The sequence below is a fragment of the Cherax quadricarinatus genome, chromosome 77 (genome assembly GCF_038502225.1).
Source record: "Cherax quadricarinatus isolate ZL_2023a chromosome 77, ASM3850222v1, whole genome shotgun sequence".
NCBI lineage: Eukaryota > Metazoa > Arthropoda > Malacostraca > Decapoda > Parastacidae > Cherax > Cherax quadricarinatus.
Window position 1 is genome coordinate 7,919,251 of NC_091368.1, and position 13,579 is coordinate 7,932,829.

Sequence of the window (13,579 nt, forward strand, 5' to 3'; positions counted from 1 at the left end):
GGGATATATTGTGTATCTTTATACGTATATGCTTCTAAGCTGTTGTATTCTGAGCACCTCTGCAAAAACAGTGATTATGTGTGAGTGTGGTGAAAGTGTTGAATGATGATGAAAGCATTTTCTTTTTGGGAATATTCTTTCTTTTTTGAGTCGCCCTGCCTCGGTGGGAGACGGCCGACTTGTTGAAAAAAAAAAAAAAAACAGGAAAAGTGTACGGTAGGGTTATAATTGAAAGAATTAGAGGTAAGACAGAATGTAGGATTGCGGATGAGCAAGGAGGTTTCAGAGTGGGTAGGGGATGTGTAGATCAAGTGTTTACATTGAAGCATATATGTGAACAGTATTTAGATAAAGGTAGGGAAGTTTTTATTGCATTTATGGATTTAGAAAAGGCATATGATAGAGTGGATAGAGGAGCAATGTGGCAGATGTTGCAAGTATATGGAATAGGTGGTAAGTTATTAAATGCTGTAAAGAGTTTTTATGAGGATAGTGAGGCTCAAGTTAGGGTGTGTAGAAGAGAGGGAGACTACTTCCCGGTAAAAGTAGGTCTTAGACGGATGTGTAATGTCACCATGGTTGTTTAATATATTTATAGATGGGGTTGTAAAGGAAGTAAATACTAGGGTGTTCGGGAGAGCGGTGGGATTAAATTTTGGGGAATCAAATTCAAAATGGGAATTGACACAGTTACTTTTTGCTGATGATACTGTACTTATGGGAGATTCTAAAGAAAAATTGCAAAGGTTAGTGGATGAGTTTGGGAATGTGTGTAAAGGTAGAAAGTTGAAAGTGAACATAGAAAAGAGTAAGGTGATGAGGGTATCAAGTGATTTAGATAAAGAAAAATTGGATATCAAATTGGGGAGGAGGTGTATGGAAGAAGTGAATGTTTTCAGATACTTGGGAGTTGACGTGTCGGCGGATGGATTTATGAAGGATGAGGTTAATCATAGAATTGATGAGGGAAAAAAGGTGAGTGGTGCGTTGAGGTATATGTGGAGTCAAAAAACGATATCTATGGAGGCAAAGAAGGGAATGCATGAAAGTATAGTAGTACCAACACTCTTATATGGGTGTGAAGCTTGGGTGGTAAATGCAGCAGCGAGGAGACGGTTGGAGGCAGTGGAGATGTCCTGTTTAAAGGCAATGTGTGGTGTAAATATTATGCAGAAAATTCGGAGTGTGGAAATTAGGAAAAGGTGTGGAGTTAATAAAAGTATTAGTCAGAGGGCTGAAGAGGGGTTGTTGAGGTGGTTTGGTCATTTAGAGAGAATGGATCAAAGTAGAATGACATGGAAAGCATATAAATCTGTAGGGGAAGGAAGGAGGGGTAGGGGTTGTCCTCGAAAGGGTTGGAGAGTGGGGGTAAAGGAGGTTTTGTGGGCAAGGGGCTTGGACTTCCAGCAAGCGTGCGCGAGCGTGTTAGATAGGAGTGAATGGAGACGAATGGTACTTGGGACCTGACGATCTGTTGGAGTGTGAGCAGGGTAATACAGTGGACCCCCGGTTAACGATATTTTTTCACTCCAGAAGTATGTTCAGGTGCCAGTACTGACCGAATTTGTTCCCATAAGAAATATTGTGAAGTAGATTAGTCTATTTCAGACCCCCAAACATACACGTACAAACGCACTTACATAAATACACTTACATAATTGGTCACATTTGGAGGTAATCGTTATGCGGGGGTCCACTGTATTTAGTGAAGGGATTCAGGGAAACCGGTTAATTTCATATAGTCGGACTTAGAGTCCTGGAATGGGAAGTACAATGCCTGCACTTTAACCCTTTCAGGGTCCGTCCCGTAGATCTACGGCTTTGCATTCAGGGTCCAAACCGTAGATCTACGTCATGAGCTCAGCTCACTCTGATAAACTGTGAGTGGTACATTTGGGCCTTGATATGAGAGAATACATCTATGTGGTATGTGTGCACCACATAAAACAAATCCTGCAGCACACTGTGTATAATGAGAGAAAAAAACCGAGACCATGATTTTCGATTAAAACAGCGACTTTGCATTTTTTGTATGTTTTTTATAGTTGTATTTGCGATTTCTTGGTCTCATTTGATAGAATGGAAGACATATTACAGAAATAGAGATGATTTTGATTGGTTTTAGCACGGGAAATGGCTTGAAACTGAGCTCAAAGTAGCAGAAATGTTAAATTTTTGCTGATGTTCAAGAGTAAACAAACGACCTCACACGTCTAATACACGCCAGCTGGTGGGTCTAATATACATTCACAAATGTGGTGATGACATTTATACAATTATTACAATATTGCATAACAGTAAATCTTCAATTTTTTGGTGTGAATAAAAATTCAGTATGTGAATAAAAAATCAAAATGGAATCTATTTGTAAAGCCTCAAAACATAACTAATGAACAGAGGAAATGTTAGTTTAGTGCCAGGAATACCTACATTGTTTATTCTGGACCCTATTTTGAAATTGGAATATTTTGAACTTTGTGTTAAATTGGCCAAATTACCAACTTCCGATCACTTTATTTTGTAATTGAAACAGTTGACTTGGCGATTTCTTGGGCTCAATCGATAGAATAGAAGTAACACTAATGAAATAGCTAAGAATTTGGTCAACTGGAATAATGTAATTGGCCTAAAGTGGGAGTCAAAGTCGGCAAAATCGCCGATTCGTAAATATCGCTGACACATCAAAATTCGCGAGAGCATGATTTCGTTAATTTTCCATCAAATTTCGTACTTTTTGTTTTATTACCTTCACAAAAAGATTCTCAAGCATTTCATAAGAAAAAATAACTAATTTTTTTTTTTTTAAATTCTTGGACACTGGGGCACCACTTCAGATTTTGGCCTTGGACCCTGAAAGGGTTAAAGGAGGGGTTTGGGATATTGGCAGTTTGGAGGGATATGTTGTGTATCTTTATATGTGTATGCTTCTAAACTGTGTATTCTGAGCTCCTCTGCAAAAACAGTGATAATGTGACAGTGTGGTGAAAGTGTTGAATGATGATGAAAGTATTTTCTTTTTGGGGATTTTCTTTCTTTTTTGGGTCACCCTGCCTCGGTGGGAGACGGCCGACTTGTTGAAAAAAAAAAAAAAAAAAAAACTGTCAGGTGGACATTTACGCCTGCCTTGGCCATTTACTATTGTCTTGGAATATATACAAAGTATTTATAGGTCCCAGCAATGTTTTGGATATGTGGAAGTATATAATAATAATAATAATAATAATGATAATAATAATAATAATAATAAGAAAATAATAATATGAAAAAGAGGATAAATAAATATACACGGTATGATGTAGCACGTAATGAAAGTAGTTTGTTAGAATATTTTTTTTTTTGGATAAAAGGTTGATGGGTAGGCTCTAGGATGTACACGTTTATAGAGGAGCAACTGATATATCGGATCATTATCTAGTTGTAGCTACAGTTAGAGTAAGATGTAGATGGGATAAGAGGAACATGGCAACAACAAGTAAACTAAGGGAGGAGGAAGTTCGGGTGAAATATAAGCAACTATTGGCAGAAAGGTGGGCTGGTGCAGGTATGAGTAGTGGGGGGGGGGTTAAAGAGGGTTGGAATAGTTTTAAAAATGCAGTATTAGAATGTGGGGCAGAAGTTTGTGGTTATAGGAGGGTGGGTGCAGGAGGAAAGAGGAGTGATTGGTGGAATGATTAAGTAAAGGGTGTGATACAAGAGAAAAAGGTAGCTTATGAGAGGTATTTACAAAGCAGAAGTGTTATAAGAAGAGTAGAGTATATGGAGAGTAAAAGAAAGGTGAAGAGAGTGGTGAGAAAATGCAAAAGGAGAGCGGATGATTGAGTGGGAGAGGCACTGTCAAGAAATTTTTATGAAAATAAGAAAAATTTTTGGACTGAGTTAAACATGTTAAGAAAGCCTAGGGAACAAATGGATTTGTCAGTTAAAAACAGAGTAGGGGAGTTAGTAGATGGGGAGATGGAGGTTTTGGGTAGATGGCGAGAATATTTTGAGGAACTTTTAAATGTCGACGAAGAAAGGGAAGCGGTAATTTCATGCACTGGCCAGGGAGGTATACCATCTTATAGGAGTGAAGAAGAGCAGGATGTGAGTGTGGTGGAGGTGCGTGAGGCATTACGTAGAATGAAAGGGGGTAAAGCAGCTGGAACTGACGGGATCATGACAGAAATGTTAAAAGCAGGGGGGGGACATAGTGTTAGAATGGTTGGTATTTTTGTTTAATAAATGTCTGAAAGAGGGAAAGGAACCTAGGGATTGGCGGAGAGCGTGTATAGTCCCTTTATTTAAAGGGAAGGGGGACAAAAGAGATTGTAAAAATTATAGAGGAATAAGTTTACTGAGTATACCAGGAAAAGTGTATGGTAGGGTTATTATTGAAAGAATTAGAGGCAAGACAGAATGTAGAATTGCGGATGAGCAAGGAGGTTTTAGAGTGGGTAGGGGATGTGTAGATCAAGTGTTTACATTGAAGCATATATGTGAGCAGTATTTAGATAAAGGTAGGGAAGTTTTTATTCCATTTATGGATTTAGAAAAGGCATATGATAGAGTGGATAGGGAAGCAATGTGGCAGATGTTGCAAGTATATGGAATAGGTGGTAAGTTACTAAATTCTGTAAAGAGTTTTTATGAGGATAGTGAGGCTCAGGTTAGGGTGTGTAGAAGAGAGGGAGACTACTTCCCGGTAAAAGTAGGTCTTAAACAGGGATGTGTAATGTCACCATGGTTGTTTAATATATTTATAGATGGGGTTGTAAAAGAAGCAAATGCTAGGGTGTTCGGGAGAGGGGTGGGATTAAATTATTGGGAATTAAATACAAAATGGGAAGTGACACAGTTACTTTTTGCTGATGATACTGTGCTTATGGGAGATTATAAAGAAAAATTGCAAAGGTTAGTGGACGAATTTGGGAGTGTGTGTAAAGGTAGAAAGTTGAAAGTGAACATAGAAAAGAGTAAAGTGATGAGAGTATCAAATGATTTAGATAAAGAAAAATTGGATATCAAATTGGGGAGGAGGAGTATGGAAGAAGTGAATGTTTTCAGATATTTGGGAGTTGACATGTCAGCGGATGGATTTATGAAGGACGAGGTTAATCATAGAATTGATGAAGGAAAAAAGGTTAGTGGTGCATTGAGGTATATGTGGAGGCAAAAAATGTTATCTATGGAGGCAAAGAAGGGAATGTATGAAAGTATAGTAGTATCAACACTCTCATATGGGTGTGAAGCTTGGGTTGTAAATGCTGCAACGAGGAGGTGGTTGGAGGCAGTGGAGATGTCCTGTCTAAGGGCAATGTGTGGTGTAAATATTATGCAGAAAATTCGTAGTGTGGAAATTAGGAGGTGTGGAGTTAATAAATGTATTATTTAGAGGGCTGAAGAGGGTTTGTTGAGGTGGTTTGGTTATTTAGAGAGAATGGATTAAAATAGAATGACATGGAGAGCATATAAATCTGTAGGGGAAGGAAGGCGGGGTAGGGGTCGTCCTCGAAAAGGTTGGAGGGAGGGGGTAAAGGAGGTGTTGTGGGTGAGGGGTTTGGACTTCCAGCAAGCGTGCGTGAGCGTGTTAGGTAGGAATGAATGGAGACCAATGGTACTTGGGACCTGACGAGCTGTTGGAGTGTGAGCAGGGTAATATTTAGTGATGGGATTCAGGGAAACCGGTTATTTTATATAACCGGACTTGAGTCCTGGAAATGGGAAGTATAATGCCTGCACTCTAAAGGAGGCGTTTGGGATATTGGCAGTTTGGAGGGATATATTGTGTAATTTTATAAGTATATACTTCTAAACTGTTGTATTCTGGGCACCTGCAAAATCAGTGATTATGTGTGAGTGAGGTGAAAGTGTTAAATGATGATGGATGTATTTTCTTTCTGGGGATTTTCTTTCTTTTTGGGTCACCCTGCCTTTGTAGGAGACGGCCGACTTGTTGAAAACAAAAAATAAAATAATAATAATAATAATACGTAATAATAAGTTCCCTTGAAGCATGAAAAACAAGCCTCCGTCCACCTTTGACAGTGACGTGATAAGATAACAGATAAGAGCTGACATTTGATGAGCATACACGAGGGTGCGGTGATAAGACTTGATAAGATAAGATTAGACGTGACATATGATGAGCATTGGCCCTGCTTTGTTTTTGCTGGTATACAAACATATCTGTTTGTCTATTTGTCTGTCAAGCTCCCTGTCTATCAGTCTAGCTCTCTGTCTAAGAGAGAGCCACAAGACTGCATCACGTTTACTCAAATCTTCAAGCAGGATATAGCTCTGTCTGGATTTTTTGGATTATCCTAGATAATTTACACTATGTATACTTGTATTTATGTATACCTGTGAGACAGAGATAGAGACAGATAGACAGAGATAGAGACAGAAATAGACAGAGACAAAGATAAAGACAGAGATAGACATAGACACAGACAAACAAACGGTGCCAGGCATCCAGCAGCCGGCCAGCCTTGCAGCTGGCCAGCCCGCCAACCAATCAGCCAGTCAGCCTGCTGAACAAGTATTACATTCCAGAATTGTTTTTCTTTACTTAGGGCATAGGTTATAAGATATTCTGATAATAACCTCAATAATAACCCATGTTGCACATGGGTTATTATCGCGATTTTTTGATATTTCCTCGACCACTTATGGCCACATCCACCTCAAAGCCACTAAACTCGGGGTCAACATCACTTTCCTCTTAAAATGGGAGAGCTAATACTACATGAAATCATTGAATCCCAGGTGTTTGCTGTGCTGTTTGCTCTAGCTGGCACTCATTTGAACTGGTGTTCCTACAAGGGACTATATGGTCCCAGATTTTTTAATACAGTGCACACTGAGTGTTATGACCCATTCTATGCTGACAACACATCTCAGGTCAATCGTGCCATATTTGAAGGCAGGAAAAATAAAGCTTTTATATACTTTTGGGGCATTAGCGGTAAGAATGTGTATAGTATACGTTTGGACCGTTTACGAGTTGAATCATTTACCTAGTGGTTTGTAACAAAAAACTGACAATTCTGAAAAAGTGACTTTGTCCATTGTCTGGATTTTATCTATTACATCTATAACTGGCCATCTCTCACAGAGACAGGGTGAGAGAGAGTTTTTCTTTTTACATGTAATAGTAATTTTTGCAGGAGAAAGATTGCTAGTCCCTTGCTCATGGCATTTTAGTCTCCTCTTATGACATACATGGCTTACAGTGGAAGGATTCTTTTCCGCTTCTCCATGGAGAATTCACTGTGTTTATATTTATTTATTCAGATGTACAGAGTGAAACCTGCTTTACCCCTCTCCTTCGTGATGCCCGTTGTGAGTACGAAGTGCTGCCAAGTGGTCACGATGAGGGCAAAGAGATGGGCCATGTTCCTCCCCAGCACCAGACCAGCATTGTCCCATTTGCCTCTTCCCTTATGAATGGACTAGATCATTGTTTGTCAGACATGGGAGCTTTCATGGGGCGGTCCTTCAGGGTGGGCTGGGGCCCTGGCTGGCAATTGGTACATGCAGGCCCACAACTTGCTTCAACTGCTATTGAAGAGTACAATGATGATGTGGGCTCAACAGTAGCAATGAAGACTTCATTTTCACCTGCTTGTTTCTTGTTCCTGGGCTCTCTTGCTTCCCAGCCTAAAACTGCTCAAAATGCAGAGTCTCCTAGGTAAGGAAATCTTAATATTCATCAATTAATGATAAAATAATGAATGTAATTTAGCTTGCTGAATATATGACCATAGGAAGTCATTAACTAATAATATGTGTAGGAAGAGGAGGTAATTTTGTATTTAACACTTCAATAGTTAGTTACTTTTATGTTTGCAGATACAATTTGTTGATAGAAAAGCTGCATACAGTCCCTCCACAATCTCGAACCATTCATGTAAGTAATTTTTATTTATTTTTTTGCAGTTAAATAGATCAGTGTATGATTTATTTGTTCCCCTCTGTTTTTTTTTTTATCTGTAACATTCAAACCCTATGTGTCTTCCAGTACTTTCAAATTTTAGCTTTATAGTGGAGTTGGGTAAGAGATAGGAACTAGATAATATGATCTATTTCACACAAGGTATCTGATTGGTAATGTATACAGTATGCATAACAAAGGGATCCTAAATTAGAAAAAACATGTAGTATGGTGTGTAAAATCTTTGAGTGCATTTTTAAAAACAGCTGAGTCCCTTTTCAGCATAGTGTCTTATTTTGGATATTTTTAGAGGTCTTTTAGGTTAAATGTAGCATTATATGAATAACCTGCTTGTAGGAGAATGAAACTCATGATGAATGGACCAAGTCAGATCGAAATGTCTGTCGTAAGTGTCTTTCTCCTATGTGTTGGTATTTGTGTATTGTTCCAGCACGGTATTATGCTGCCTTATTTTTTCTAAATATAACTAATGGCGAGCTTTAAAGCGGGCATTTTACATTTGTCTTTCTACTCACTCGTTGACTTGCTGCCCTAATCGCCAAGCACAAAGAGTGGAGGCATGGTGTAGTTCATGGCTTCATGTAGTCATTTGTTTTAAATGATCCCAGTAGTGAAAGTTGGTGTATCAGATACTAGTAGGTATGTAAATAAGACTTGTATAGTTACAAGATATTTATATATATATATACATACATATATATATATATATATATATATATATATATACCCTAGGTAGTAGGTTGGTAGACAGCAACCGCCCAGGGAGGTACTACCGTCCTGCCAAGTGAGTGTAAAACGTAAGCCTGTAATTGTTTTACACGATGGTAGGATTGCTGGTGTTTTTTCTGTCTCATAAATATGCAAGGTTTCAGGTACGTCTTGCTACTTCTGCTTACACTTAGGTCACACTACACATACATGTACAAGCATATGTATACACACCCCTCTGGGTTTTCTTCTAGTTTCTTACTAGCTCTTGTTCTTGTTTATTTCCTCTTATCTCCATGGGGAAGTGGAACAGAATTCTTCCTCCGTAAGCTATGCGTGTTGTAAGAGGCGACTAAAATGCCAGGAGCAAGGGGCTAGTAACCCCTTCTCCTGTATATATTACTAAATGTGAAAGGAGAAACTTTTGTTTTTCCTTTTGGGCCACCCCACCTCGGTGGGATACGGCTGGTGTGTTGAAAGAAAGAAAGATATATATATTATATATATATACAGTGGACCCCCGCATAGCGAACGCCTTGCATAGCGAACAATCCGCATAGCGAACGCTTTGTTCGCCAAAATTTTGCCCCGCATAGTGGACAAAAACCCGCTCAGCGACCTTCGTCCGAGACGCGTCCATTGTTTACCAGCCAGCCTCCGCGGTAACATTCAAGCATACACTCGGAATATTTCGTATTATTACAGTGTTTTCGGTGCTGTTTCTGGAAAATAAGTGACCATGGGCCCCAAGAAAGCTTCTAGTGCCAACCCTGTGGTAAAAAGGGTGAGAATTAGTATGGAAATTAAGAAAGATTTTGAAGGGTTTGGGGCTAACCCTGAGAAGCCTATGCCAGTTGTGGAATCCATTGTGCCTACTTCAAAAATTAAGGAAATGTGTGCACAGTGGATTGAACTGCAAACCTTTATGGATGAAAATCACCCTGACACAGCTGTTGCAAGCCGTGCTGGTGACTATTTCAATGACAATGTTATGGCCCATTTTAGACAAATCGTAAAGGAACGGGAGGTACAGAGCTCTATGGACAGATTTGTTGTGCGACAGAGGTCCAGTGACTCTGAAGCTGGTCCTAGTGGCATTAAAAGAAGAAGGGAAGTAACCCCGGAAAAGGACTTGCTACCTCAAGTCCTAATGGAAGGGGATTCCCCTTCTAAACACTAACACTCTCTCTCCCCTCCTCCCATCCCATCAATCATCACCAGATCTTCAATAAAAGTAAGTGTCATGTAATTGTGCATGCCTTTTTCAGTTTGTGTGTACTAAAATTAACATTTTTTTGTGGTAAAAAAAATTTTTTTTCATACTTTTGGGTGTCTTGCACGGATTAATTTTATTTCCATTATTTCTTATGGGGAAAATTAATTCGCATAGCGAACATTTCGCATAACGACCAGCCCTCTTGCACGGATTAAGTTCGCTATGCGGGGGTCCACTGTATATATATACGTATATATATATATATATATATATATATATACATATATATATATATATACACATATATATATATATACATATATATATACATATATATATATATATATATATATATAAATATATATATATATACATTTATATATATACATATATATATATATATATATATATATATATATATATATATATATATATATATATATTATACGTATATATATATATATATATATATACATACATCTAGGTTTTTCTCCTTTTTCTAAATAGCTCTTGTTCTTTTTTATTTCTTCTATTGTCCATGGGGAAGTGGAAAAGAATCTTTCCTCCGTAAGCCATGCGTGTCGTATGAGGCGACTAAAATGCCGGGAGCAATGGGCTAGTAACCCCTTCTCCTGTATACAATTACTAAAAAAGAGAAGAAGAAAAACTTTATAAAACTGGGTTGCTTAAATGTGCGTGGATGTAGTGCGGATGACAAGAAACAGATGATTGCTGATGTTATGAATGAAAAGAAGTTGGATGTCCTGGCCCTAAGCAAAACAAAGCTGAAGGGGTTAGGAGAGTTTCAGTGGGGGGAAATAAATGGGATTAAATCTGGAGTATCTGAGAGAGTTAGAGCAAAGGAAGGGGTAGCAGTAATGTTAAATGATCAGTTATGGAAGGAGAAAAGAGAATATGAATGTGTAAATTCAAGAATTATGTGGATTAAAGTAAAGGTTGGATGCGAGAAGTGGGTCATAATAAGCGTGTATGCACCTGGAGAAGAGAGGAATGCAGAGGAGAGAGAGAGATTTTGGGAGATGTTAAGTGAATGTATAGGAGCCTTTGAACCAAGTGAAAGAGTAATTGTGGTAGGGGACTTGAATGCTAAAGTAGGAGAAACTTTTAGAGAGGGTGTGGTAGGTAAGTTTGGGGTGCCAGGTGTAAATGATAATGGGAGCCCTTTGATTGAACTTTGTATAGAAAGGGGTTTAGTTATAGGTAATACATATTTTAAGAAAAAGAGGATAAATAAGTATACACGATATGATGTAGGGCGAAATGACAGTAGTTTGTTGGATTATGTATTGGTAGATAAAAGACTGTTGAGTAGACTTCAGGATGTACATGTTTATAGAGGGGCCACAGATATATCAGATCACTTTCTAGTTGTAGCTACACTGAGAGTAAAAGGTAGATGGGATACAAGGAGAATAGAAGCATCAGGGAAGAGAGAGGTGAAGGTTTATAAACTAAAAGAGGAGGCAGTTAGGGTAAGATATAAACAGCTATTGGAGGATAGATGGGCTAATGAGAGCATAGGCAATGGGGTCGAAGAGGTATGGGGTAGGTTTAAAAATGTAGTGTTAGAGTGTTCAGCAGAAGTTTGTGGTTACAGGAAAGTGGGTGCAGGAGGGAAGAGGAGCGATTGGTGGAATGATGATGTAAAGAGAGTAGTAAGGGAGAAAAAGTTAGCATATGAGAAGTTTTTACAAAGTAGAAGTGATGCAAGAAGGGAAGAGTATATGGAGAAAAAGAGAGAAGTTAAGAGAGTGGTGAAGCAATGTAAAAAGAGAGCAAATGAGAGAGTGGGTGAGATGTTATCAACAAATTTTGTTGAAAATAAGAAAAAGTTTTGGAGTGAGATTAACAAGTTAAGAAAGCCTAGAGAACAAATGGATTTGTCAGTTAAAAATAGGAGAGGAGAGTTATTAAATGGAGAGTTAGAGGTATTGGGAAGATGGAGGGAATATTTTGAGGAATTGTTAAATGTTGATGAAGATAGGGAAGCTGTGATTTCGTGTATAGGGCAAGGAGGAATAACATCTTGTAGGAGTGAGGAAGAGCCAGTTGTGAGTGTGGGGGAAATTCGTGAGGCAGTAGGTAAAATGAAAGGGGGTAAGGCAGCCGGGATTGATGGGATAAAGATAGAAATGTTAAAAGCAGGTGGGGATATAGTTTTGGAGTGGTTGGTGCAATTATTTAATAAATGTATGGAAGAGGGTAAGGTACCTAGGGATTGGCAGAGAGCATGCATAGTTCCTTTGTATAAAGGCAAAGGGGATAAAAGAGAGTGCAAAAATTATAGGGGGATAAGTCTGTTGAGTGTACCTGGTAAAGTGTATGGTAGAGTTATAATTGAAAGAATTAAGAGTAAGACGGAGAATAGGATAGCAGATGAACAAGGAGGCTTTAGGAAAGGTAGGGGGTGTGTGGACCAGGTGTTTACAGTGAAACATATAAGTGAACAGTATTTAGATAAGGCTAAAGAGGTCTTTGTGGCATTTATGGATTTGGAAAAGGCGTATGACAGGGTGGATAGGGGGGCAATGTGGCAGATGTTGCAAGTGTATGGTGTAGGAGGTAGGTTACTGAAAGCAGTGAAGAGTTTTTACGAGGATAGTGAGGCTCAAGTTAGAGTATGTAGGAAAGAGTGAAATTTTTTCCCAGTAAAAGTAGGCCTAAGACAAGGATGTGTGATGTCACCGTGGTTGTTTAATATATTTATAGATGGGGTTGTAAGAGAAGTAAATGCGAGGGTCTTGGCAAGAGGCGTGGAGTTAAAAGATAAAGAATCACACACAAAGTGGGAGTTGTCACAGCTGCTCTTTGCTGATGACACTGTGCTCTTGGGAGATTCTGAAGAGAAGTTGCAGAGATTGGTGGATGAATTTGGAAGGGTGTGCAAAAGAAGAAAATTAAAGGTGAATACAGGAAAGAGTAAGGTTATGAGGATAACAAAAAGATTAGGTGATGAAAGATTGAATATCAGATTGGAGGGAGAGAGTATGGAGGAGGTGAACGTATTCAGATATTTGGGAGTGGACGTGTCAGCGGATGGGTCTATGAAAGATGAGGTGAATCATAGAATTGATGAGGGAAAAAGAGTGAGTGGTGCACTTAGGAGTCTGTGGAGACAAAGAACTTTGTCCTTGGAGGCAAAGAGGGGAATGTATGAGAGTATAGTTTTACCAACGCTCTTATATGGGTGTGAAGCGTGGGTGATGAATGTTGCAGCAAGGAGAAGGCTGGAGGCAGTGGAGATGTCATGTCTGAGGGCAATGTGTGGTGTGAATATAATGCAGAGAATTCGTAGTTTGGAAGTTAGGAGGAGGTGCGGGATTACCAAAACTGTTGTCCAGAGGGCTGAGGAAGGGTTGTTGAGGTGGTTCGGACATGTAGAGAGAATGGAGCGAAACAGAATGACTTCAAGAGTGTATCAGTCTGTAGTGGAAGGAAGGCGGGGTAGGGGTCGGCCTAGGAAGGGTTGGAGGGAGGGGGTAAAGGAGGTTTTGTGTGCGAGGGGCTTGGACTTCCAGCAGGCATGCGTGAGCGTGTTTGATAGGAGTGAATGGAGACAAATGGTTTTTAATACTTGACGTGCTGTTGGAGTGTGAGCAAAGTAACATTTATGAAGGGATTCAGGGAAACCGGCAGGCCGGACTTGAGTCCTGGAGATGGGAAGTACAGTGCCTGCACTCTGAAGGAGGGGTGTTAATGTT

The 13,579-nt window shown here is 39.2% G+C and overlaps 1 protein-coding gene across 10 annotated transcripts in view; it reads left to right on the forward strand.

Moving 5' to 3' along the window:
- The window catches only part of Nup98-96 (nuclear pore complex protein Nup98-96), a 118,469-nt gene that overhangs the window by 79,249 nt on the left and 25,641 nt on the right, over positions 1–13,579 (forward strand). For all 10 annotated transcript variants that reach the window (XM_070101478.1, XM_070101487.1, XM_070101480.1 and 7 more), the window contains 2 exons: positions 7,273–7,669; positions 7,831–7,888. In XM_070101478.1, coding sequence (XP_069957579.1) covers positions 7,273–7,669; positions 7,831–7,888 — 455 coding nt within the window. The remainder of the gene's footprint in view (positions 1–7,272; positions 7,670–7,830; positions 7,889–13,579) is intronic.